We start from the raw sequence: 26,323 nt of genomic DNA, 5'->3' as shown, positions 1-26,323 counted from the left end.
GCCACACACACGAAAATGTCAACAACACCACTGCCTCAAACCAGTGTTGTACAAACCTTTGAACCCGTCAGATTCTCCGTGAGAGAACAACCACAGCTACTAATCACTGCCACAAAAGTAGAAATGTCGTTATAATGATGAAAGAAGAGAAACCTTCAGCTTCGGTGGTTTCAATTACAGGCTGCGCAGTCGTAAAGCTTAGTCAGCTGTTGAATTTCTGAATTTAAGAGAAAGACTGCACGTGAACGGGACTAATTACTGAGCTTCAAATGAAATAACCTGAAAACAGCATCTTTTGGTAATTACTCAGGTCTGTGTCACCGCTTTTAAGTCCACCATTGTCTTAGTATTTAACAAGTCCGCTGGTATTTTTCTCTAAAAAAAACAGTGAACTTTATGACTTTTGTTGGTAAAAGAATAACTGCCATCTTATCTCCAAAAGCTGCAGAACCTTATTTTATTGGGTAGTCGGTCAGTAAAATATATAAAAAATACTTGTGGACATACTAAGAATGATGATCTGGGCAAATGAGAACCTACACAGATATATTAAAAATACTTTGCATATGTATGTATGTGGATTAATATTCCTAATTCTAGCAAATCTGGAAAGAATTTTTTTACTCCATTACACTTATTTTACACTTACAGTTACCTGTAACTATACACAAAAAATAACATTCAATTTGATGCAGTGCTTTATCTATAAGCCACCCAAAAGTACAAAAATTCAATAAAAATGACTCCTCATACAGTACATGACAACTCTAATGCGTCCTCATTAGTGAAAACATTGCCTACTTTCATTTTATTTTATTTTAATTGAAAATCAAAACTTTGACTTTGAGTATTTATATGCAACTTGTACTTTTACTTAAGTAAATTAAGGACCTGAATACTTTTTCACCTCAGTATTTCAACAGAACAGTGCTCTTTTTTTTCACAGATCCGTTCATGTTAAAAGTTGTGTGCAATGTTTTCATATTGGAGGTGACATTCTATGGTAGCTCATTGTGAATCTTAATGGTGAAAGTTTAGGTTCTGAGGAGAAGTTAAATTTGTCTTGTGGGTCTTGATCAGTCCTATGGTTTTTGTTTCATTTACATGTAGAGCACAGTGGTTATAACAAACATGTTGAGTACATGATTTTTATCAAATTAAATCAACTTTTCTTAGATTATTTAGGCTAATTCAGGCATAGGTCTTGTACTTATTCTAAAAAAAACCTAAAAGCATCTACTGATCTGAAATGTTTAATAACTTTTGAACCACTAATCCTATTAATACGCTTTTCAGCAGCATCAGATACTGTATGTCTTATTTGGACATTCAGAGTCTCAGCAGTGAACATGGAAACACCATCATCTCCTGCAACAATGATTCATCAATAAAATCCATGTAGTTTGATAAATTACAGTGGATGTAGACATTTGTACAAGTAATTTCAATCGATATTAACACATACATACAGTAAATGTAGTAGAACATTAGTAAATAGAATGTTTAGAAACTCATTGTTACTCATCTTACTCTCCTACACAACAGTAGAAATACAAATAATCCTCATATCCACAGCTCAGCTAAATGTTAGATAAAGCTTATGCACGGACAAATATTTATTTGAGGTTCACTGACTCTTCAACAAACACCCAGTTGATTTATGTAGTGCCACAAATTGACACAAATATCACTGGTCAGGACATGAGATGCTTGTGTATGACAGTAAATATACACAAGAAAAAAACAGATTTTCCTGGAGGGATATTTGTCACAAATGCACTTTGTTGTACCAAATAATTCATAAAATTAAAGTTAAGTAGGAAAATTCCCATCCACTGCCAAGAATTATAAGAAAAAACACAAAAATATCCAGATGTGCAAAGACGTGTGGGGTTTAAACATGGGATCTAAAATGGATTATGTCTAAATGGCGACAGGATGTTGCTGCTCTACACCGGAGGGATCTCCAGATGCTTTTAACCACAGAGAAATGGGTTACCCAGTCATAAAGACACAAACATCCAAGCATGAATCATAAATGGATGATCTATTATTCACATTTTCCTGCTTCTATATTCACAAGCTCAAGTTTGATACTAAAAATAAGGTCAAAGGTGATGTTGCAAGAAAAGAAAAAGCGGATTTTTGGACTGAATTAGCTAAATGGCAGGTGGTGAAAAAAGCTTCTGTCTGAAACCATGTGAGAAAATAACTGAGGCGTGGTTTGTTGTGACTGGACCGTTTCACTTCCTCAGCCGTTACCTCATCTGTAGATTCAGCTCAACGATGCAGCGACAATAAGAAAAACCCATGATGTAAATAATCCCCGAGATAAGTTTCTATTGGATGTGTCTCCCACCACATAATATCCAACGCGCAGACTTCCACAGCCTCTTATTAACACAAACCTCAGCTGCTGATCTGGCATTTTCACCTGCTGATTTACAAACAGAAGAAGTGAAAGGTCAGACGGAGGTGCAGCTTTAGAAATAACAAAAGAAGAAAGTGACGGAAGGGAGGACAAAAGCGGTCGAATAGCTAGATCAGTTTAAAATATAGTGTACTGATACGCACTTCTTATCAGTCTCATCTTACTTGCTTATTAGGATCAAGAATTTTGTTATATTGAAAAGGTCACTTTACACAGTATAAAATCCTCTAGTAACATTTTTTCTCATTAAAACCAAGAATAAAGATCAAAGAAACAATATATCCACCCTCTGCATGACTATTTCTGTCTTTGACGTTGTTGTTCCTTTACAACATGAAAGATCAACATCTCTGAGCTGCAACTACAAACTAAAAATGGCAAGTTTTGACAAAGATGCACATATTTCTTTGTTTTTTTTAAGTATTCCGTCATTTTAATACCACAGCATGCAAGTTCACACATGCTCCACCATAACAATTTCCCTTCCAACTTTATTTTGCAAAGCTTTATCCTGCGCCCAAGACAAGTGACAAGTGTGATTTATTTAAAGCACAACCACAGAGTTTTTATCCTTATTCAACAACAGCGGAGGGTGCCTGACTTATCTCCAACACTGGCATAACTATAACAAAGTGTGGTGATAAGTCAGCAACAGGAGAGACAAAAGAAACAGAGATTTATATAGAAATTATTAATTGGCTTCCCTGTAGTTTTGTCCTGTTTATTTCTGTTAAAACCACAGTTCACTAGGTCCCTTCACAAATTGAAAACTCGGAGTCTGTGTTTTTACAGCCACTGTAATATTAATGCCATCGTTCACAGATTTCACAACAAACTGAGGCCAACTGATACGTGAATGTTAAAGCTCAGTTTGAATATTTACACAAAACTAACAGTGTTTTGTGATGGAAACCCCAGAAACAGGTCAACACAACAGTATATAGACCACAGCTGCTCCACCACACTCATGTTTTGGACTCATTAAGTAGGACATGACTGAGTAACGGTGACCTGGCAATGCGCTGAGGTATGATGACAGACTAAGTTTAATCTCGGCTGAGGTCTGGTTTCAGGGCTGAGGGGGACTGTCGTCACACCCTGGTCACTGCAGGTCAACAAACGATGCCACGAAAGCCCAGAAACATACAACCCAAGAGCATGAAAACACAACCTGTCAGATACTGGGTTAAAATGTGAGCAAAAAGTGATTAAAGAGAACTGTGAAAAAGCAATTACTCATCACATGACCTGTGGTAAGGAAATAAATTTTCATGACAGAACAAACTGCATGTAACTTGAGGCTGTGAAAAGAAAAAAAAAACAAAAAACAATGAAATGTATTTGTAAATAATATAATACACTGTTGAAAGATGTTACTAATAAATGACACTATCTTGAATACTACAAGAGCTCCTCTACTGTTGGATTTAAAAAGTCAGAATGCAAGATTTAGAGGGCCCTAAATAGAATATAACAATCAAAATGATGTTTTTATTGTATTTTTATTACTTTTATTTTATAATCAGCTGAAAATAAGAATTATGTTTTTTGTCACTGTAGTCCACATTAGCACAGATAAATTGCAAAATGTGTCTACATGGCAGTCATTTTATAAAATACCTTTGTACATCTATGTATGCCAGGCCTGTAGGTGGCGACCATGTGCATCACTAATATGTAAAATACCTCAGTGAGCATGTGCAATGAGAGATCATTTAAGTATAAACTTGTAATTGCTAGGGCGAGTCAAATGTAAATTGGCCTTACGTGAATTAACAGAGGGTATGAGTGAATCTGAGCATGAGGGTGTAAAGTTCTAGACACTACAGGGTAACAATTTTCCGTCTTGAAAGCTGTTTTAACCCTTTCATGCATTAATTGTGAGAACCTTAGTCAAGATTTTTTTCTTCAGTGTTTTTATTCCTCCTTAGGCATGAAAAAAACAATGCGATCGAGTTTTTTTTTTTTCTGTGGAGTTACAAAAATATCCATGCATTTAATTTTTGAAGTAAAGAAACATGTTTAAAACCCAATATCAGAGAGGGATATGAAAACAATTAAATAAAAACATGTTTAATGCTGCTAATCTGATGTCGTCTCACATTTTAACATATTCTAATGCTATTAATTCCTCACTTCATCGAGATAATGTGCAAAAAAAAAACCTTCTTGTCTAACAAATAACAATTGATTTACACTCAAACATGTTAGTGCAGATCAGGTTTATCAAGAACAGCAAAGTTATAGTTACGTTTATGAATGTCAGGATATGAGATGATGCGTAAGTGTCCACTGTGTTGGCTGATATGGAACTAAAACAACTAAACCTATTAATATACGAGAGAACAGCTGGAGAATAACTGTCCACTGGAGTGACTTATGCATGAAAGGGTTAAAAGTCAGTTTTCATGACGTAACGATAATTTAAACGTGGATGCAGAGAAAAATAACCACTTCAGCGTAGGTCATCATCCACCATGTTTCTATAGACACTCGGAGTGAAAAACATGGCAGCGTTGAGGGAAGTTACCACCACCTATTATATTTAAATGTAACCTGAGGTATTATCTCTGATGAAACAGAGCATAAAAGTCAAAACACACACAAACTCTATGGTTTTGTGTTTTTAGCTGCCACCGTTGCGGAGGGAGAGGGGGGTGGTATCAGTTGGCTGCAATCTGAAAACTCAACACTAGGTGCCACTAAAGATTACTTGATAAACCTTTACAAAAACGCTATGTGTGTTATAACACAACACACAAGCCACGCATCATGACCACAGAAACATATTATTGTTATATTGAAACATGTCTTGCCAGAATCATTTCAATATTAACAAAAAACAATGGATTAGCCAATAGCAGAAGCTTCATTCATATAAAACCAAGTTATGATTGTGTGTGAATTAGGGCTGTGCAATTAATCGAAATTCAATTACGATTTCGATTATTACACGCAACGATTACAAAAATAATGTAATCGAGAAAAAACGATTATTAATTTTGAGTTGTTTAATTCACACGCACGCAAGCTACCAGGAGCTGCTCTGCCCCTCCCCCCTCTAAGCTACTGCTGCCAGCTAGCCGGCAGGTCCACCCCAAGAGGAAAGTCGTACCTAGCGGTCTGGAAAAATAGCAGGAGAATCGCAGCAGAAGTGCTTGGTAAACAAAAAAGGTAAGTCAAATTCAATTGTATGGAATCACTTTGGGTTTGATGAAGAGCAAAAACCCATTATGTGCAAAAAGTGTTTCGTAGTTGTGTCCGCACCGACCGGTAACACAGCAAACCTTCTTAACCATCTAAAGTTTAACCACCGCGACCTTTATCATAATCTTATGAAAAACTAAAAAACATAAAAAAAACTCCGTCTACAACTTTGTCCGCAATGCAATCTTCAGTCTCCGAATCTCTTTACGCTGCAACTCCTGTATTAACCTAACTGAAACCTCACGGCACGCCACTGAATTTACTATGTTTCATACTACACTGAACATACCTGAATTTATAATTTGCACTTTACGTGAGTTTTTTTTTTTTATTATTGCTCCAGTTCTATGGCAAGTCTAGAGCAGTTTAATTCCAGTGCACTATTTGTTTACAAAAGGAAATATACTTGAATTTACAGTATACTTATTTGCATTCAAAGATTTTTTTGTTTCGTACACAAGTGAACATACTTTGTTTTAATGGTTAAAAGCTTTATTTATATTTAAAGAGTATATCTTACATTGTTTTGCAAGAAAAAAATAAACAACTTTAAGGTCAACAAATAATCGTTTTTAATAATCGTGATTTCAATTATTGCTAAAATAATTGTGATTTTTTTTTTTTCTATAATCGAGCAGCCCTAGTGTGAATAGATATTTGTGTGTGAATAGATATATAAATATAGAGGAGTAATGTAAAAGAGGGACATATATTATTAATTAATATTGTAGGGAGAGGGGGTGGGATTAAATAAGTTACACTTCTTCCCACCCCTTTTCGGGCATATAAATGGAACTATTGTGCTTTTCTTCTGTCTAAGATTGTTATGATTCTTGATATTTGTATTATTATGTATGTTTTGCTAGTACATATATGTTAAATTTCACTGCATGTTCGGAATAAATCACTAATGATCAGAAAACAGACAAAATTCATATTCATAATTCATAATGCAAGCTTTATTTTCATACTTCTTTGGCTCATTCAGTGAGTTTTAACAGTAGAGTAATAATACGTGTACTGTTGAATCTGTTTAGTGTTAACTTAGTGGTGCACAGTTGACCACATTGGTTTTGTAGAGATGTTAGCTGATGTTTTTCTGGTTACATGGATGTATTGCATGTGTAAGTTGCTATCAGTGTTGTGTATTGTTACCACGGCAACACAGATGCAACAGCTGAGGCTAAGAGGCTATGAACACATTTATTATTATACTTGAACTGAATTAATCCCTATTCCCTTATTTAGTTTGTGAAGTAATGCCAACAAAATGCTGGAGGACAGTGGCGACACCTTACTGAGGTCACGGATCAACACAAAGCTCCATCTTGGAAAGTTTTACAAAGATCTTTTCAGGGAATAAAAGACCCTAAAGGAGGAGAGAGGCTTGTCGAGCTGCTGCGAGTGGATAACGGAGGGGGGCGTAGGGAAGTGTGGCGTCACAGGGGGAGACTGCAGAGGTAATCGATTGTCTCTGCAGTAGGAGAAGCTGCACTTTTTAACAGGTTTAACGCTGCTCGTCTGCCTTTGAAATAATCTGCAGAGGCTCGAAAAACCAAACCAAAACAGAAAGAAAGCATCTGACGCGCCACATGATGTCAGAGCATTTGACAGAACAACAGTAAATATAATCAGATCTATTTTAACAGATTGGGATTTTTATGTTGTTTTGTTCCCAGCTGGTGTTAGGTTGCAGTCGTGCAGTCTGTTAAGAGCGTCAGCCATCATCTAATATTAGAGTCTGTGGGTCCTGTGACTGAGATGATGTGGGCTGAGTGACACGTGCATGTGTGTATTGGTGAGAGCGAGCTACAGTGGGTTTAAGTGGGCATGAGCGTCAAATGTAGCCACACCAGGCCTGTTATCTCCACACACACACACACACACACACACACACTTCAAAGCAGGAGAGGGGGGCTGCATCTGCTAGTGATTCCCCTGAGATTCAAGTATCAACAAAATCATCCAGTACACACCGCAAGGCATCATGGGTAAAAAAAAAAGGGGGACGGGTGCGAACGAGCCAAAAGGGGACAGCTGAACGCCTGCCACGAATTCAAAGAAAACCTCGACATTATATAAACATTATCCAGAGCTACAAGATAATTACATGTTTGCGTTGCTGACATTAATTTGCCACTTCTCTCCTTTGAAGGAGATTTAAGCTGAGTTTTCCTTTCCAGTAAGCAGAGCGAAAACCTCTAAGATGAATTCAGCCGCATTAATTTTGATCAATTAAACTTTAACAGGCACGCCAAATCCCAAGGCAGAAAAAAAAAACAAAAAACTGTACAAGCAGCAGAATGAAAAAGAGAAAAGGCATACCTCAGGGTAAACAGGAAAAACCCTAAGGACACAATCAATAGACTCTAACACATCAAAGGGAATCTTCACTTCTAGTATTTTTGCCATATTCAGCAGTACAAACCTAAAAGGACAAAATCATGTAATTGATTTTGCATGTGGGTATCAAACCTCTGTGCTGCTTTAGCTCTGGATTCAAGTTCGTGACAAGGAAAAATCAGGTATTGAACTGGAAACTGAGAGGTTTGTGGATGACCTGCTTCACCTCAGTCACATACACACCTAGAGGTTGGAAAATATTACTGTTAAGCATCTCCGCTTAATGAAATACATGCAGAAATAAAGATGAATCATTCCGAATTCTTCTGCAGTTAATTTGTACACAACATTCTAAATTCTAATTCTTCCATTTACTCTAATGTTAAAAGAAAAAAGGCTGTTGAACCGACTTGGGACGAAGTAAAATGCTTGCTCAGTCCAATAAAAAGAAAAAAAAAAAAACATCATTACTTATTGAGCCAATTGTCAACACAGCAGCAAAGCAAACAAGCAGCAAATCCACACATCTGTCACAGTTATTACATAATCGTATTATTGCAAGTAGTTGAGCTTATTTAGCGTAATGGTTAGATTTTTCTCCATTCACCTGTATAAAAAGATGATAAAACTAACAAAAATGTCCTCTCACTGTGTGTCCTCCTCTTCTGCTATGATTTAATGGTACATGACTGTGGAATTAGTACCGCTGACTGTATCTTGAGGCACTTCCATCTAATTTTAATGAGCATCTATAGAGGCTTCTAGTTGCAAGGTTGCAGACTGTAGGCAACTGATTATCCTCTACCTTGCCACTGAAACATAATATATGCCTTTTATAGCGTAATAGTGTGATTTCTCCATTCTGAAATACCGTACAACTGTGGTGGATTCTGTTGAGAGAGCCTAACCTACTCTATCTATATTACCAGCTCATTCTAAGGTAATAAAGACATAATGAGGGATAAATCCAGTTGATTATATATAATTAAATGTGTAATTATGGATATTACAATTTTGGAATGCACTAATACATCAGCTGGACATCGCTATCAAAATTATAGCGAACAATATTTGCAATATAATAGTAATATTAGCTCATATCAGCCAATATTGGTATCGCCATACAAGTTAGCAGTGGCAGGTGTTTATCTGTTGTGTTATATAAAAGATTTTTGGGATTTTTTTCATAAATTTTTAAGTTAAAATCTGTCTTCATTCAAAGATAATGTCTTGAAGGGATAATAGGTGTTAAAAGTAGCAAATAATTTTATATTCATAGTGATTTTTTTTTTTATAACAGACAGTTAAATAGGTATCGGCAGCAGCTATCAGCCAAAATCTCATTTTTAATGTAGCTTCTTAGAATTTTAGAATCTGTGCATCCCTAATTAAATTCGTTTTCTGCAATAAGATCCACCTAAATTTGATACATTGGTTCTTAAATATCAGGAATTTAGTTGCAAAGCCATGCAACAGCACTGATATTTTAGAGGAGACATAATTAAACTATTATTAGGATTAAAAACTATAATAACACTGAGGATTAAACATCATTGAGAAAGAGGGGAAAGGAGAGGAAAGGAGTGAATGAGAAATTATGTGTAGTTTTTCCTTTCTTCTCTTATTTCTGTATACTGTACTACCTTTATTTTTTACGATTTGAGTTCCTTTATCATTATTTATGGTTTCTGTTTTTGATTTTCTTTTACGTTTTTCCTTATTTATTTATTTATTTATTTATTTGGCCTGTGGGTTGGGTGGGTGGGAAGGGATAGGTATTGACAGTCAGATATGTCATTCTTGATTGCGCATTGACTGTTACGAATTGATATACTGTCTGTTGTGTTCATTGAAAATGTTCAATACATATAGTTGGAAAAAAAACTATAACACTGATATTAACATTAACTGAAAAAGATGATTCTTCACAACAAATAAAGCAACACTTTCATCCCTGTGACAGACAGCTCCATCAGAAACTAAATATTTGGTGTTTCTGCTTGAAAATCCACCTATGATTTTGATGGTTTCCTTCCACATTAGCTTTAAAATAGATGCAGATGTGAAGACAAGTGTAGGTGTTTCTACAATGACTCTACGCTATAAAATGTGATATGACACTTCCTTTCATGACTAAACTCTGCCTCACACTGTCTCTTAAAGGGATTATCCTGCAAACGGGATTATTAATATCAATGTCTTATTCATGGGTTCTGAACTTGTGAACACTGGAAAACCAAGGGAAACATGAGTAATCTGTGCAGAAGCGCTCAGGAAACGACATCCTTCTGCTTCTTCTTGCTCAGCAGCAGCGGACTGGAGCGTTTCCTCTGCTTTCCTGTGGCGTCACGGCGGTGATTTATAACATCTGGTCACAGGGCTCGCTGACGTGGATCGCAGAGGAGAGCGAGCGCTGTGGTCTGTTCTGCCTTTACACAACAACACGCCTAAAGCCCGGCTCCCCGTCCGGTTTCTCCGAGTCATTCTAGCCGATCCTTTAACACACCCAGCACATCTCCTGTCTACATGTGCATTCAAGCCCCTGGGCGTCAAGCACGAGTCAGCTGAAAGAAAACAGGAGCTGAGAGAAGCTTTGTCTTTTGGTTGTTAATTTTTCATGCCATTCCTGACACACACAGATTTTTAAGGTTGTGTGTCAAAACAAATACACTGTTCACAGCTGTGACTTGGAAGGTTACCTTTCCTGTATCTCAATTGTTGGTTGGAACTAAACATCTGAAGACACAAAGGTTTTTATAATAATTTTTGTAATTTGGGGGATTTCAGATTGAGTTTAGCCATGTTTACATCAGACAAGTATCTCCTGTGAACCTCTGTGATATCATGACATACACGCCACTTTTTGATGGTGTGTTATATGTACGCATTATAAGCTTTCCATGTGTATGTTCACGCCGTTATTAGCCCCCTGTCCAAACTGAATCGATACGTCAAATACCACGCACTGAGGGTTAGGGTTATGTGAACCGGAGATCTTGCCGTAAATTGACACAAGATTGCTAGTTCATGTAAACCAATGGCGTTGAATAACATGCAAAAGGTCAAAAATGCGTAGGTATAGCACACCAGATGCCGTAAGAACTGGCAGAACATACATCGCCATTTATTGAGATCAGTCTGGTTAATATGTAAAAATTGTGGAGGTCATCTGTGATCTTAATCCTGCACAAATCTGCCATGTCTATTATTTGTAACGCTGACATCCCATGATAATATTAGTCCTGGGTGAATTGATATATCTGTAATTTGGTGGGATTTGCAGGATTTTTTTTTCTCCTGCGGATTTATTCAGTCTACTTCTGTGACGAGGATGATAAAGGCTGCACTGATGATGATAAAACACAGTTTTAAGTGTTTAATGCCGCATTTCCTCTACGTGGTACCGGCTCAACTTGACTTGATTCAACTCGGGTACCAGGTACTATTCCTGTATGCCATTTCCATTACAGGATAGTACCGACTTTAGAGTACCTGGTCGTCATAGCGACTACAACTTCCATAACATCGTCTTCAACACGATACAGCTGACAGTAAAAATAAAGAGGAAGAGAAGACGAAAGAACCTCCTCGACCAACCACGGTGTCGTTTTGCAGGCTGTCATCATGGATGTATTTAGCCTAACGGTATATCAACTGTCAACTTCCGAATCTGATTTGTTAAAAATGGTGAGACGCGCATTGATGATGCAATGACGCAGTGACAACTCTCTGACCAATCAGTGGTCTGCAGTGTTTACACATCACATTTTAGTATCTCTTCACCCGTTTTGGAACCTCGGCCAAGCAGATACTAAAAAAATAGTACCAGATTCCAGGTACTTTCACATAATGGAAAGGCAAAATGGCTGAGTCAAGTCGAGCCAGTAACACGAAGTGAAAATGCGGCATCAGAAGGACATCCAGGAGGTTTATGTCAGTGTATAACATGTATAGTCACTGAAAGCACAATCGTAAATCTTCAACCAACATCTGAAAAGATAATGAGATGGATGGGACGCATGACAGCTACAGTGAGGAACATTTTTCTGTCTTTCTTAAAGAAAAGAACAGAGGAATATTGTCAATAAATTCAAGTAAAAAACAGACTTTGCTTTTTCCGTGTGAATGCACCACATGAAACACAGGCATGGGGGTTAAATTCCAAATCGCCAGAGGTCAAATAGGGCTTGTGTGACCTTTGACATTTACCTTATAATTAAACTCCCAGGTTTAGAAACAATTATTAGTTAAGGTTAGAGTAAAGGTTAAAGGTCGACTCGCTTTAGTAGCTTTGTTATTAGGGAAATGCAGTCTCTGCATTTTACCTGTTTCTAATAAACACACAGACATTAGCATTAGCATTAGCACTTAGCACATATTAGGAGCAATGAGGTGCCATTTAAGGTGCTCAGGGACCGACTCCAGATCTACATCAGCACTGTGGTCAAGGGAACAGGAGAATAAACCTCTATATATCTGTTTTTAATTAAACCGGAGGACCCAGAGACAACAACAGTATGACAAAAAAAGGCTCAACATATTAATTAACAACATAAACTTAACAACATAATATGTAAAATATAACAATTCTGATATCTTCCAGTTGCTAGTACTTTGTGGTGGAACTGTGACATAAGATAAGATAAGTTAAGTTAAGTTAAGTTAAGTTAAGATAAGATACGATATTCTTTTATTGATCCCAGAATGGGGAAATTCACAGTGTTGTCAGCAGCAAACATACACATATGTGTAAAACAGTCATATAAATTTGAATAAAAAGTGTTTAAAAGGAGAGTGCAAATACGGTTTGATATGAATGTGGTGCAAATGGTTATAAATATAAAAAAATATATATAAATACGGATTTGAATATATACAGATTTGGACAGGTACAGTTTCAGGTATATAAATGGACTAATCTTTAATTTTTCAAGAAAAACACAAACACTTCGGAGCCTCTAAATTGTAAAAATTGTAGCTTTTTTGCCTTATGTAAAACCAAATAGGATATCTAGGACAAGAGTCAAGACTTTGCGCTGTATGTCAGACCAAACAAGTGATTTAAGGATTTTTTAAGTGATCAAATACCAAACCAATGAGCAGATTACACAACAATGAACATAATTATTAGCACTCTGTTGTAATTCGGAGATTAGGATCTAGGCTCTATAGATTGGGAAACCTAAATACATAAAACCTGGATGCAATGTTTGTTTTTACAACCTGGAAACCCCAAACCAAGGTTATTTGTTGCTTTGAACTTTCTGAGCTCAGTGCTGGCGAGACGAATCCAAAAGTCGGCAGAGAGGGGTTTCTGGGCCAAAATCTACATTTCCAGTCAGGCTGAGATCTTGAATATGTGCCAAGAACATAACGTCAGCATGACTGGGGAAGCTCACAGGGCCAAAGGGAGTCCACGTCTCATGATTACTTCCACAGAGGAGCTTTTAGCTGAGAAGCGAGACTGACTGCAGGGCAACCAGACTTATAAAGATAATATGGAGTCACTGCTGATGATAACACAGTTTTCATCTGGGACTGAGTTTCAATTCAATGCCCGTTTGTTTGTTCTGGGTGTTTTAAGGCTGGTCAGTTCAGCTTCTGTCGGAAACTGTGGTGTCTAGTGTTAAATATATGTATAACACAGCATACAGACAGGTGACAAATAAAAGGAAAACCCTGATGGATGTGATCTCTTCAGGATGATCTGACCCTGAGAAGTTTGATGAAAATGATGTAAATCCTATGCTATAGTCATCACCAGTTCTTACTCTAGACGTAAGTGTGATTTTGGACCAAAGTTTTACAGTCTAAAAAGTGGTTTGGACATTTTCCCAACTGTCAGTATTGGCTGAAAGTTGGAGCCAATAGTGGCCAATAGTAAATATGAGGCCTCTGCATTGGAAATACTGACTTTGAGGGAAAATAACACACAGCAATTGCCCCCACCTAGACTTTTTACAGTTAGTTTTAAGTCAAATCCTATCTACATTTGCTAATTTTGTAAAGTTTGCGCTCAGAGTCATAGTCTTTATTGTCAATTCCCTGTGAGTACCAGACACACAGAATGTTTCTTCTGAATATAGTGGATCTGTTGTCCATTAACAGTCGTTGTCTTCTTTTGGCGGAATTATTGGATTTATTCAGACATTTATTACTTTGACTGTTCAGTTTAAGAATCGTCCATTTTCAATAAAGGTAAAGTATAGTCACCTTAGGGAAGAGGTATCAAACTCATTTTCTTCCGGGGGCCACATTCAGCCCAATTTAATCTGAAGTGGGCCAGACCAGCAAAATAATAGCATGATAACCAATAAATAATGACAACTCCAAATTCTTTTAGTGCAAAAAAATAACGTTCAATCATGCCAGTATTTACATTTACAAACTATCCAAACAAAAAGGATGTGAAGAACCTGAAAAAAATGGAATTATAAGTACAATTTTATCAATATTATGCCTCGACTTATCATTTATACATATGCACAAAACATTTAGAAAAAGGCAGAAAATTGTTAAAATTGCACATAATTTTCTTAATTTCTTCATTTTGTTCAAATTATTCACGTTATTGTTAAAGGATCGTTTGTTAAAGTAAACATTTTCATAATTTAATGTTTTTTGCACTAAATCAAAGAGAAAAAAATTGGTGTTGTCATTATTTATAGGTTATTATGATATTATTTTTGAGTTTGATGCCCTAACTTGCACTTTGCAAATTCAGCCCACGGGCCGGATTGGAACCGTTGGCTAGCCGGTTTTGGCCCCTGGGCCGCATGTTTGACACCTGCGCCTTAGGGCATGCATTGTGCATTTGCATGAATATCGTACAAAACAATCAGTTATTGGCTTTTTCCAAACCACATTATGATATCAACCTATGAAACCCTCTAATGCTCGTCAAACTCTACTTTACACAGCAGGAGGACAAATAAGACACAAAAATGTGAAATACTGCATCAAAACTACGCAACTGTTGCATCACTTATTTAGTTTAATTTGTGAGAAAAAAACTTTAGATTCATCGTCATATAGTCATGATATTCTTGTCTCCATCCTCCCTTGGAAAAAGAAAATGAGACTTAAGGAGAATTACAACCAAGGTCAAGAAAGTGAAGGAGAGATACTGCCACATACAGGAGCTAACTCTACTAAATCCTAAACTAAACTGTGCAAGCTCATCATGATCTTTATATCTCTCCTGCATCTTTTGTGACATAACTTCCACTTAGCATGTGATTACCTGATGCCTTTTTGACATTGCAAGAGCTAAAAAAAAAATCACATCCATGTTCAAAAATAGACAACCTAATACTTCTGTTCTGTGTGAAAGTAGCTATGAAAAAGAAGCAGCTCAATAAAATGTTAATGTGCAAATAAATAGCATGAAAAAACCATCCCACCCCAGCCAACACCTTACTAATTCCCCTCTCACACTGGACAAAAGACCCACTAACATCTGGCAGCTGGCTTCAGTGTGAAAGTCTCAGCAACAATCAACATTCCTTCCAAACTCAAATGACTGAGAACTAACCATGAGTGTCTATCAGCTCCAGCTCTGATATGCACATTTTTATAGCCAGGCAGGATTTTTATTTCATGTTTTTATGGGTTTGTTTGATTTTATTGAACAATGCGCAAAGACTTTGTTTATCAAATTGAGCTACTGTGTGCTCTGCTGTACTCTTTTGTTGCTGCCTTAAATTTGGAATTTCCCCTTGTGGGACTAATAAAGGGATATCTTATCTTAAAGCTGCACATGAGTTTCTTCATCAATTTTTCATCAAATCTGTAAAACCCGAGTCATAGCCTAAGTATCATGAATCCGTAAGTCTTTCCGTGATTACGCACCTGAATCTCTTCCCTCATGGTGAACAATTTCGAAGAGTACTCCACCATAAACAAACCATGTGTTTACAAACAGAGCCGGTAGGTCACTCGGGCATTTCCGGAAATTTGTCGCAACATGCACTGTGGGAAACGAAAGTCATACGCAGCTTTACAGATATCTGGGAAGTCACAAGTATGAATGCACTGACTTGGCCAATACTGATACTGATACCTGAAATGACACTTTGGGTAATAGCCCATGCTACTTTCTGTTTATGTTGTTTTCATTGTTATTCCCCCCCCTTTTGTGCCAGGAAATAAACATTTTCATTATATAAATACAAAAATAATTACTATTTTAAAATCTTTCAGCGCTTTACTACATTATCTTTGGATGAGCACAAATTTAGCCATGACAGTGAATAAATGAACATCTGCTACTGCCATCAGTGAAAAGAGAAAATATCAGTATTGACTGACATCGGCAAATATCAGCCAATATCCATGATGACCAGTGCATCCTTATTCGAATGAAATCTTAAGTAGGGGTGTGTATTGGCAAGATTCTGGTGATACAATACAAATGACAATACTAGGATCACGATACGATATATCATGATACTGTTAAAAAGGCAATTTTTTTTTTTAAAGATTATTTCCTGGAAGAATTGAAATACACCAGAAATATTTACAAATACTAAACACATTTTTATTTGATCAGAACAGGATCTAATGTTATATCACAAAATTTTTCTAATTCTTCTACCATCTGCCTCTCAGACAGTAAAAAGTGCTTTTAGGATAACCATTATTTAATAAAACAGTGTTAAATAATAATAAATAACATATAAACAATAAAGAAAAACAAAACATAAAAATGTACCTCCACCATATCTGCATTTGAATAAATATTTACTTTTTAATATCAATACAGTATTGTGAAATGAAATATCACAATATATTGCAGACCTGATATTTTCTAACACCCCTAATCTTAAATTCCATGTTTTCTGATGTCTTTGTGACCTTGAACATGACAAAAATATAACAGATTTTAAGATTAAATATGGTATAAGACGCTTTATGTTGTATTTTTCCATTAAACGGTCCCTTGTCTATATATAGTAGAAAATTATAAAAAGCATAAAATATCCTCTTGGAGCTATTTTAGGATAAGAATAGAGCTTCATCACACAAAAGGTGAATTGTGTTTCAAGCAGAAACTGGTACCACTCCTATTGTGAGGCCCAAACAGAGACTCTTTGAACGTGTCATGTCTTGGAGACGACTGGTTCGACTCCAGCTCGGTTAGTTAAGAAACAAAGGAAGTTACAAGCTGAGTGGGAAGCTGCTGGTTGACTGGTTTCATATGGGTCTGAGGGATGACAGGAGGGATGAGGTCAGGACGGGTGGGTGTGGGTGTGGACGGGTGTCGGGGATTTGGATGGTCTGCCATACTCAGACCTGAATAAATCACCCTGATATAGGATTATGATCCACTCTCATGTCTCTGCAAGGCACCGGGATGTAAAAAACAAACAAACCCCGGCTGGGTTCTCCTATTTTTTTTTACAAGAATGAAACTGGCTGCTCTTAGAAAGGACTCACAGAGGAAGAATGTTTATGTTTATCTACCGCCCTGGCCCTTTTTTAGCCTCAAGCATTCCTGAAAACGTCACATGCTGATCAACACTCACTGGCTTGGAAACAAAACCTGCTACATTTTGGCTGAATGGCTGAATACAATATGGTTCTTGCCAAATCCAGGCAGAAACACTTTTATGCATCAAAACAAATGTTGAAGTTCCCGACAAATTAATAAACTGTATAATTTATCCATAAAAACACGGCGCAATCATAAACATACAACAACTTCCAGGTTTCACACTGTCTTTTCTGTCATTTTTTCTGTCATTATGGGGCAGCTGTGGCTCAGGTGGTAGAGCGGGTTGTCCAATAACCGAAGGGTTGGTGGTTCGAATCCTGCTCTGTCCTAGTCAGTCCATTGTGTCCTTGGGCAAGACACTTTACCCTCCTTGCCTCTAGTGCCACTCACACTGGTGTATGAATGCATGTGAATGTTTGGTGGTGGTCGGAGGGGCTGTAGGCGTGAATTGTCAGCCACGCATCTGTCAGTCTGCCCCAGGACAACTGTGGCTACAAATGTAGTTTACCACCAACAGAGGGAGAATGTGAGAGTGAATGAATAATGGATCAATAATGTAAAGCGCTTTGGGTGTCTAGAAAAGCGCTATATAAAATTCAATCCATTATTATTATTATTATTTTTGGCTGTTCATGGACACAGTAAAGACAGAAAAAGCTCACCACCCAAACTCCAGCTGGTTAAACTGGACAAACCAAATATTTTTAGTGACAACAGACTTTTAAACACTAGATAGACATAAAAACTGGTTTTACCCATTAATTACAACCAGCAGGATGTTGTGCAAACTATTCAGTGGCTAATGTCAGCCTTTCGATGGGAAATGATAGCTAAAAAGTCATATGTATGACCAGATTTAGATGAAGAATTTAATGTTCAGTTCCAGATTTATTGATTAATTGTCTAGATGTGCATGAATAATCCATGAGATGATTAGTCAAAACAGTAAGCATAACCGATTTCTTTATTTTGGGGCGTCTTTATAGACACAGACCTAATATTTATGGCTCTGTTTGTGCTTGAGTGCAGCAAATATTGCGTGAAAAAGTGTTTTAAGCATTCCTTTTTTAACATACCTGTGGTTCACCTACTCCTTGATTGGTCTTTATTTGTATTGTTGTGGTTTAGGTGTGGAAGGATGCTTTAATAATGATTTTGCCAGTAATCCACTCAATTTGGATTGATTTTTCAATATCATAAACTGATTAAAATCCCTCATTACCTCATATTGTGATCGCTTTGCTTTGTGTGTTTGCATGTTTGTTTGTTAGCAAGATAACTCACAAAGTTATGGATGGATTTTCATGAAATTTTCAGGAAATGTTGATACTGGCACAAGGAAGAAATGATTAAATCTTAGTGGTGATTTGGGGGGGGGGGGGCATCTGTCTTGGCGGAGATCTGCGCTCTCCGAGTGCTTTTCTTGTTAATTATTTTAACTGTGATCTTCCTCAGTGATCTAGACTTTTGGTATATATTTATGTATATATTTTGTTTATTTTATTGGTTTGTATTGAAATTAAAGCGTCAGATTCTAATTAGAGTTAATTGGATCCAGGCATTGGAGTGACTGGGAATTTGCTTATCATTATTATACTGGCTTCAGTGACTAGTGAGCATTAATGCTAGACATTGTAAAATATCATATTAACACTCATACTTTCTTTGTACGTCTATGAGAATGTAACTGAAGACAAACTCCAGAGGAAGTCTCATGTTGGTGGGTTTAAAAAGATTTCATGTGCTCAACATTTGCAACCTGCCAGTTTATAACTAAGATATTTCAAGAGGAAGTCATCATGTATCCCTGCATCGATATGCACACCACCACGCTGATGATGTTCATAAACAGCATATAACGCATGCATATCCCACTAAAACACACTCTTGTTTTCTCCATCCTCTACTGAGTGCAGTACATACAGACACCCACACAGGCCTTTGCGGTGATAAAAAGCTGCTGCAGATATTTCTGCCTCCATCCATCGCTCTGAACATCAACTGGACTGGGGGGGAGGGCCGCCACGGAAAAGAAAGTCACCTTCTAGCAGGTCAAAAGGAGATGAATGGTTGAGGCTGTTGTTGTTTTTACACCTGTGGTATTGACGCAATTGTGTGCTTGTTACAGTATCTCCAAAAATGAGGTCCTGTCTGAGGTTCTGGACTTTTTAACCCAGAAATCTGTGCAATACCTGATGATTACAATCCTGCATCAACCTCCTGGTGTGCCTTAAAAGAAAGACACTGTACCCCTCCACCAACCAGAGTGAGAGGAATGCAGAGGTCTCCTTCAGGGGTGTTTTGTTCAGTGTGTTGGTTTTGCAGGGGGCTGCACCAGCCTGGGTGCATATGTGGGCCATTTTTCACCCTGTGCACCACTGACGCGCTTGGTAATGGAGACCACGGCTCAGTGCAGCATTTCCAGGATGTCTGCTGGTTAGGATCCGCCTGTTAGATGCCTGATAGGTGTGGAGGGACTGAAGCGTGTTGCCAAGTCACACAAACATCCTTAAACATCTCAGGGTTAAGATTTGAGAGAGGAAACCTGATAGGGTGCATTAATGCAGCTGTTGAACCTACAAAGAGGAAAGGATCCATCTACTTTTCAACACTGGGGCTCATCTTAAAAACATAAACACATTCTTTTATTATAGGGGGAAAAAATCAGAAATTAAAAATAACATGCTTAAAAATCACAATCCTCCACCTTCTCCTGCCTCTGTTTGACTGTACTGTTATTCCTGACCTATTTTTTTTTTTTTACACTGTCTGTACTTACATTTCTCATGTAATGTCAGCTTCTCCTCCAAATGATGTCCAAGCTCCTTATAATCCATTGTTTTCATTCAGGCGGATCGCAGTCCCTTTCCAGTTGCTGTCATTCCTCAGAGTCGCACAAGTACAGGAGATGAAACTCCCGGTACAGCTCGACCAAACACGCCCTTTGTAAAATCCAACCGGAATACAAGAAAAGTGGCCAAAATCAGCAAGATAGAGAATACAAATCCTACTGAGAATACCCGAGGGATGTCAGGAATAGTGGGTTAGGATAAAAGCGGCGGATGAGTCTTGTTGTTAATGTGGACTCGGTCAAATCCAGAAGGTCTGGAGGTCTTTACTGGAAAATCTACAGTGAGAATGAAAAGCTCCAGCGGCAATGAGCCCTCTGAGCTGCAGGACCGGAGGACAGTTAGAGATAATCAGAATGCAACATCCGGATGTAGATGGCAAAATAAAAGCAGACACACAGTACCGCTGCATCCAGGTGTTACACGTATCCATGACAACCGAGCATCCTCCAGCCATGGAGGAGGAATACACATCCTTTATTTATGAGAAACTACTAAAAAAATACTCCACTAGTATTACAGATTTTATTTAAGATTTCACTTATACCCCAAAATATGATTAACTCTTTCATGCATACTGGTCACTACAGTGGACAGCTATTCTCCAGCTATTCTCTTGTATATTTATGGATTTTGTTTTAGTTTCATAGAATTGCATTATCTATTTGTCGTGGTTTGATGTTAAAATTAGGAAAATATTATTGTTTGACTCTTGTATTAAGTTAGCGATAAAGGTGTAAAAGCACTGAGGGGTAGGATTAAATAAGTTCATACTACTTCCTACTCCTTTTCGACCATGCAAAATTCAGATTTGAATGTGCTTGGAGATAGATTCTGTCCATTTGAATGTTTTATTTTGTTTTGTTTTTTTGTTTTTTGCATGTTTGAAATAAATAAATCAAATCAAATCATATCAGCCAACACAGTGGACACTTTTGCACCATTCCATACACTGACATTCATACCATTACTGTATCTTTGCTGTTCTTGATCAATCTGATCTGCACTGACATGTTTGAGTGTAAATCAATTTTCAGTTACTAGACTGTAATTAACAGGTTACTTAAACAACAAGTTTTTTTTAAATATATATTATCTCCATGAAGTGAGTAATAACTAGTATTAGAGTATGATGAAATATGAGAAAACATCAGATCTGCTGCATTAAAAATATTATTTCATAGGTTTCACGCAGTATATCACTTTCTGATATTGTGTTTCAAATACATGTTTCTTTGCTTCAAAAATGAATAAACACTTGGTGTCCGGCTGAGTGGACATTTTTGTAACTCCATGAAAAATCGGTTCATTAAAAAAAAAAAAAATCTATTGCATTGGGTTTTTTTTTCATGCCTAAAGAGGAATAAAAATCTTGACTTTGGTTCTCATAATTCATGCATGAAAGGGTTAATTTGATGGTAAAAGTCTTTAAAATGCTCATTAGATAAGGGAGAAAATCTTTTTAAATAAATAAATAAGACAAAAGCAATAATATGCCTAAAATATGCAAACTGTCAGTGTTTCGCTACTATATCTCTCTTTTTTTATTAGTATTATTGTGCATGAATGTGTATGCTGCATTGTGTGTATATGTTGTATGCTCATTTTAAGTTTTATATTTACTATTGGATGGTTTTCATCAACAGTGATTTATCCTAAATTACTTTGAGAATTGCCGTCATTTGTCTTTTTCATCTGTTGTTATTATTATTGTTGTTGCTATTCTTGTTGTTTTACTTTTTTCTCTAAAATTCTATCAATAATAATGTAATAAAAATAACAATATGAAGACGATGAAAAAGCAGAATGTAATAATAATGTATACAAATAATAACTGATACATTGTTGAATTTTGAAGAAATAAGAACCACAATTAAAAATATTACCACATCTCAAGTTAATGCTGTAATAAATAAACACAACATTGTCAAATTGTTACATTGCTGACATAAGTGTCTTTATCTGTTTGACTAACACACCTATAATATCAATCAACCATCATAAGTTAGCTGTATTTTGTGGTTAATATTGATTTGATTTGATCTGATTGATTGATTGATTGATTTAATTTAATTTAATTTAATTTAATTTAATTTTTTATTTATTTATTTATTTTTTAATTTATTTAATTTATTTATTTTTTTATTCTCCCCATTTCAATGCAATTTGTATCACGAATATGAGATGGATATTTAACCAACATGTTAAATATGTGCAACTTCTTTAGTCTTGATTTAACCTGATGTAAATTTGAGGCACTTAATGAGATTATTACTGTTTTTTTTGGCAATTCAAGTAAAAAGTCTTCAGATTCAGATAATGTGTAGTGTTTAATTTTATTTTGAAAGGTACATTGCTGATTTCCTGGTCTCAGTCTATCGGGAACTTGACGCAGCGGGTCGCAGGTAGAAACCGCATGTCGGACGGTCGGACTGAACCATCTGAAGCAGAGGGGACGAAATTTATTTATCCTACAAATAACAGACACACCATTCACCAATAGTGAAGATAAACATATAAAAACATAAATCATTGAACCGGAAGGACTGTCACATCTGGTTTAATTTCACTAGTAACTGTTTAATAGTGTCCTTCAAAGTCCAAGCTATGATGGTTTGATCCATCAGATGATTCCCAGCAGCTGAAAACAGCCCTGCTGCATGGAAAGGGTGAGTTGTCATAAACTGTGTGTTTTACTGTCTGTCTGTGAAACTATTGCACAATTAAACCCATGACAATTGTTTGAACTTAACCGTAAACTTTGTATTATTGTACAGAATAACGTGTTCTCTACATGATTAATAATAATAACTGTATAATATAAGCACTGGGCCCTCACATATAATAAGGGGATTCTGATGAAAACTGTCATCTTATTATTTTTTTGTTTGTTTTTTGTGTGTGTGTGTGTGTCATACATAAAGTGCAAGTGTCTGACTCACCAGTGCCACAAAAACAGCAGGTATAAATGCTTTTTTGTCATATTTTATTATAGAATTTGATTTTCTTTACAGCTTAGTCTTCAATATTCCATCTTTGCTCCCAAGATTGGCAAAAATAAAACACAAAATATCCAAGTTCTCTCAGGTCAAGCTTTTCATAACCATTCAGTCAAAAGAAGTGAATATAAATGTTTTACAAGACGGTAAAACAAAAATTCTTCTTCCACTAAAATAATAAAAGGGCTTAAGCCAAAGTTATGAAGATAAGATAAGGTGGTGTAAAAAACAGTAGTCATCCTGCTGGAAATTCTTGTGCCATAACACACTAAATGCACAGTTATATAATTGTGAATACAATGAATGCAGTAGAAATAACACAATAGATACTATGCATTAAATAACAACACAAAAAAGATTATACAGAAAAGTGTTTCCTCCTGAGATCTAGTCATGGATTTGTGTCCTCTGTAGGAGAGTTCCACAGCTTTATTTAAAAAAAGAGAAAAAATTGAATCTACTGCATTAAAATAACAAAAATGTCTCTGAAAAGTTGCATTATGCAAGTTACATTTCCACCATGACAATTATTTAACGCAAAAACAGCAGAAACCTTTACATCGCTGTGTCTCAGGAGGATATTTAAGTGTTTCCCATAAAAAATAATAACTCTGATCATAAAATTGAAAAAATGTGACCTATAGGCTGATTAAATATGCTACTTTGTCCAAAACTGCACATTATCTGCCTGTATGCCACAGTGTACTGGAAATGACAAGCTGATTAACAATTGATATGCCCTTCCTGCTACTGCACAAGCCAGCGGAGGTCAGTCTTAAGGGGGAATCTGCTGTCTAGTCTTATCAGATAGAATGCAAAGAACCAGGACGGAGCCTTATGAGCTGCATTTGGCACAGTGTCAGTGTTAAACTGTGCAACAGAAAATCTAACCGGATAATGTCAGTGGTAAGAAGGATGATGAGAAGACCCTCTGCAAAGCTGCAAAGAAGTGTCATTCATTTTTTACGAGTGGCTTTTTATAAATAGTCTGACCAGAAGCACACCCACCCTGTGTTTTTTTTTTTAGTGACTTAGATTAAAAATTCAGATGAATTATACATTTATGAGGTCATCTGTGATCATCATTTTATCTTCAGAAAGCAGAGAAGATGCCAAAGAGATCACATTAAATCAATCCAAACATGAAATACAGGTCTTAGTGCTGCTTCAGGAGTCTTCCTAGGAAAGAAGCTTCGGGATAGATAATAAATCACAGCTATACTATGTGTTTAAAGGCCAGATGTATGACAGAGAAAATATGCATTGACCTACTTAGCTTTGTGAAAAGTTCCAAACAGGCCTCGAAACACTGCAGTTACCGCTCAAGATTATCTATAAAGCAGGGGTGTCAAACTCATTTTAATTTCAGCTAAATTTGATCTGAAGTGGGCAGGACCAGTAAAATAATAACATAATAATATATAAATTATGTCAACTCCAAACTTTTCTCTATGTTTTAGAGCGAAAAATGTAAATTTACATTATGAAAAGGTTTATATCTACAAACTATCCTTTCAAAAGATGTGAATAACATGAACAAACTGAAAAAAATAAGTGTAATTTTAACAATATTCTGCCTCAGTTTATCATTTACAAATGCATATTATAACGTACAGATCACAGTGAATCTACAAATACACAAAACATTTAGTAATGGGCAGAATCTTGTTAAAATTGTACTTACTTGTCTTAAGACATTTCAGGTTGTTCATATTTGTTCAGGTTATTCACATTTTTTGCACAATCATACTTTGTAAATGTAAATATTTCCATGTATTTACATTAAAACAAAGAGAAAAATTTGGAGTTGTCATTATTTACATGTTGTTATGATAGTATTTTACTGGTCCTGCCCACTTGAGATTGAATGGGTCTGAATGGTGGAACCTGAAATAAAAGGACTGTTAATATCTTAGTGTAATTTTTGCATTTCACAAATCCATCCCAAGGGCCGAACTGGACCCTTTGGTGGGCTGGATTTGGCCCCCGGGCCGCATGTTTGACATCTATGCTATAAAGCTTTTATTATTTTTTTATCCTACAAAGTTCAGCCTAAAAAATAAATTTATGAGAAGAAACTTTAAAAACTATTCCTCGCAAATCCTCTTTTTTATTCAGTGTTTTCCTTTTAACATGGTAGGCTCCATTAGCTCAGAACTGCTGCTAATCAATCCAGTGGCTGAACTGCATCACATGAAAGAGGACGAGAGGCAGCTCCATCAGGGCTAATGGATCTGATCTGAACTGGACTCTGTCGTCTGGTGGGTCTGGAGTCTCTGTTAAAAATGATTTGTTGTTGCAGTAATGGGATTTGGAAAAGCTAGAGGCAGGAAATGCAACACAGCAGTAGAATAAAGACAAGGAGTGTTCCATAAACTCCAGCTATCATGTTCATCTGCATGTGTCTCCTTTTTTCCTGCACAAACAGACACAGATTATGGCCATAGTTTAATATTTTTGTCTCATTTTCCTTTGTTAGTGTATTGACAAAATGATCAACAATTGAAGTAAAATATACAAGACAAAAAAAGCAGTATCACTTACATAGCAAAAAACTGCATCAGCACTCCTTTGCTCATGAACAAATAAGTACTTATGTCCTTCCTTGTCTTTATTCTCAGGAAAAAAGGGGAACAAAAGAAAAAAAATCCAGTCCATTTTTCCCAGTAAATACTTTTCTACTCTTCCGATTCCACCATGCATACCCTCCACTGCATGGGAACATTTGAAAAAATAAAGTAGACTTGAAAATAAATCTTTTACACAATAAAAAAATCAAATTAATTAAAGAATCATGTACTTCTCCAACTAAACCCAACAAAACTGACTGACTAAACTAATACGGCAATTTCATTATTAAAAAAAACAAAAAAACAAGCTACAATATGACAAAGCAAAAATAAATGATTAATAGACGCTCATTCTGTAGAGCAAAAGCAATATTTATCTGATTCAACTATAAGTTTGAAGCATTTTTCTAGTTGGTAAAAAGTTGTAG

General features: G+C 36.3%; 1 protein-coding gene across 7 annotated transcripts in view; it reads right to left on the bottom strand.

The window, feature by feature from the left end:
* LOC115428498 (MAP7 domain-containing protein 1-like) overlaps positions 1-20,660 on the bottom strand; it is a 69,673-nt gene extending 49,013 nt beyond the window's left edge. For all 7 annotated transcript variants that reach the window (XM_030147578.1, XM_030147579.1, XM_030147581.1 and 4 more), the window contains exon 1: positions 20,257-20,660. In XM_030147578.1, coding sequence (XP_030003438.1) covers positions 20,257-20,323 — 67 coding nt within the window. In that variant the 5' untranslated portion in view covers positions 20,324-20,660. The remainder of the gene's footprint in view (positions 1-20,256) is intronic.
* Between the last annotated feature and the right edge of the window lie 5,663 nt (positions 20,661-26,323).

This window comes from Sphaeramia orbicularis, chromosome 11, assembly GCF_902148855.1.
Source record: "Sphaeramia orbicularis chromosome 11, fSphaOr1.1, whole genome shotgun sequence".
NCBI classification, from domain to species: Eukaryota; Metazoa; Chordata; class Actinopteri; order Kurtiformes; family Apogonidae; genus Sphaeramia; species Sphaeramia orbicularis.
Note: the sequence above shows the minus strand (reverse complement) of the source record. Positions and strands in the feature narration are given on the sequence as shown.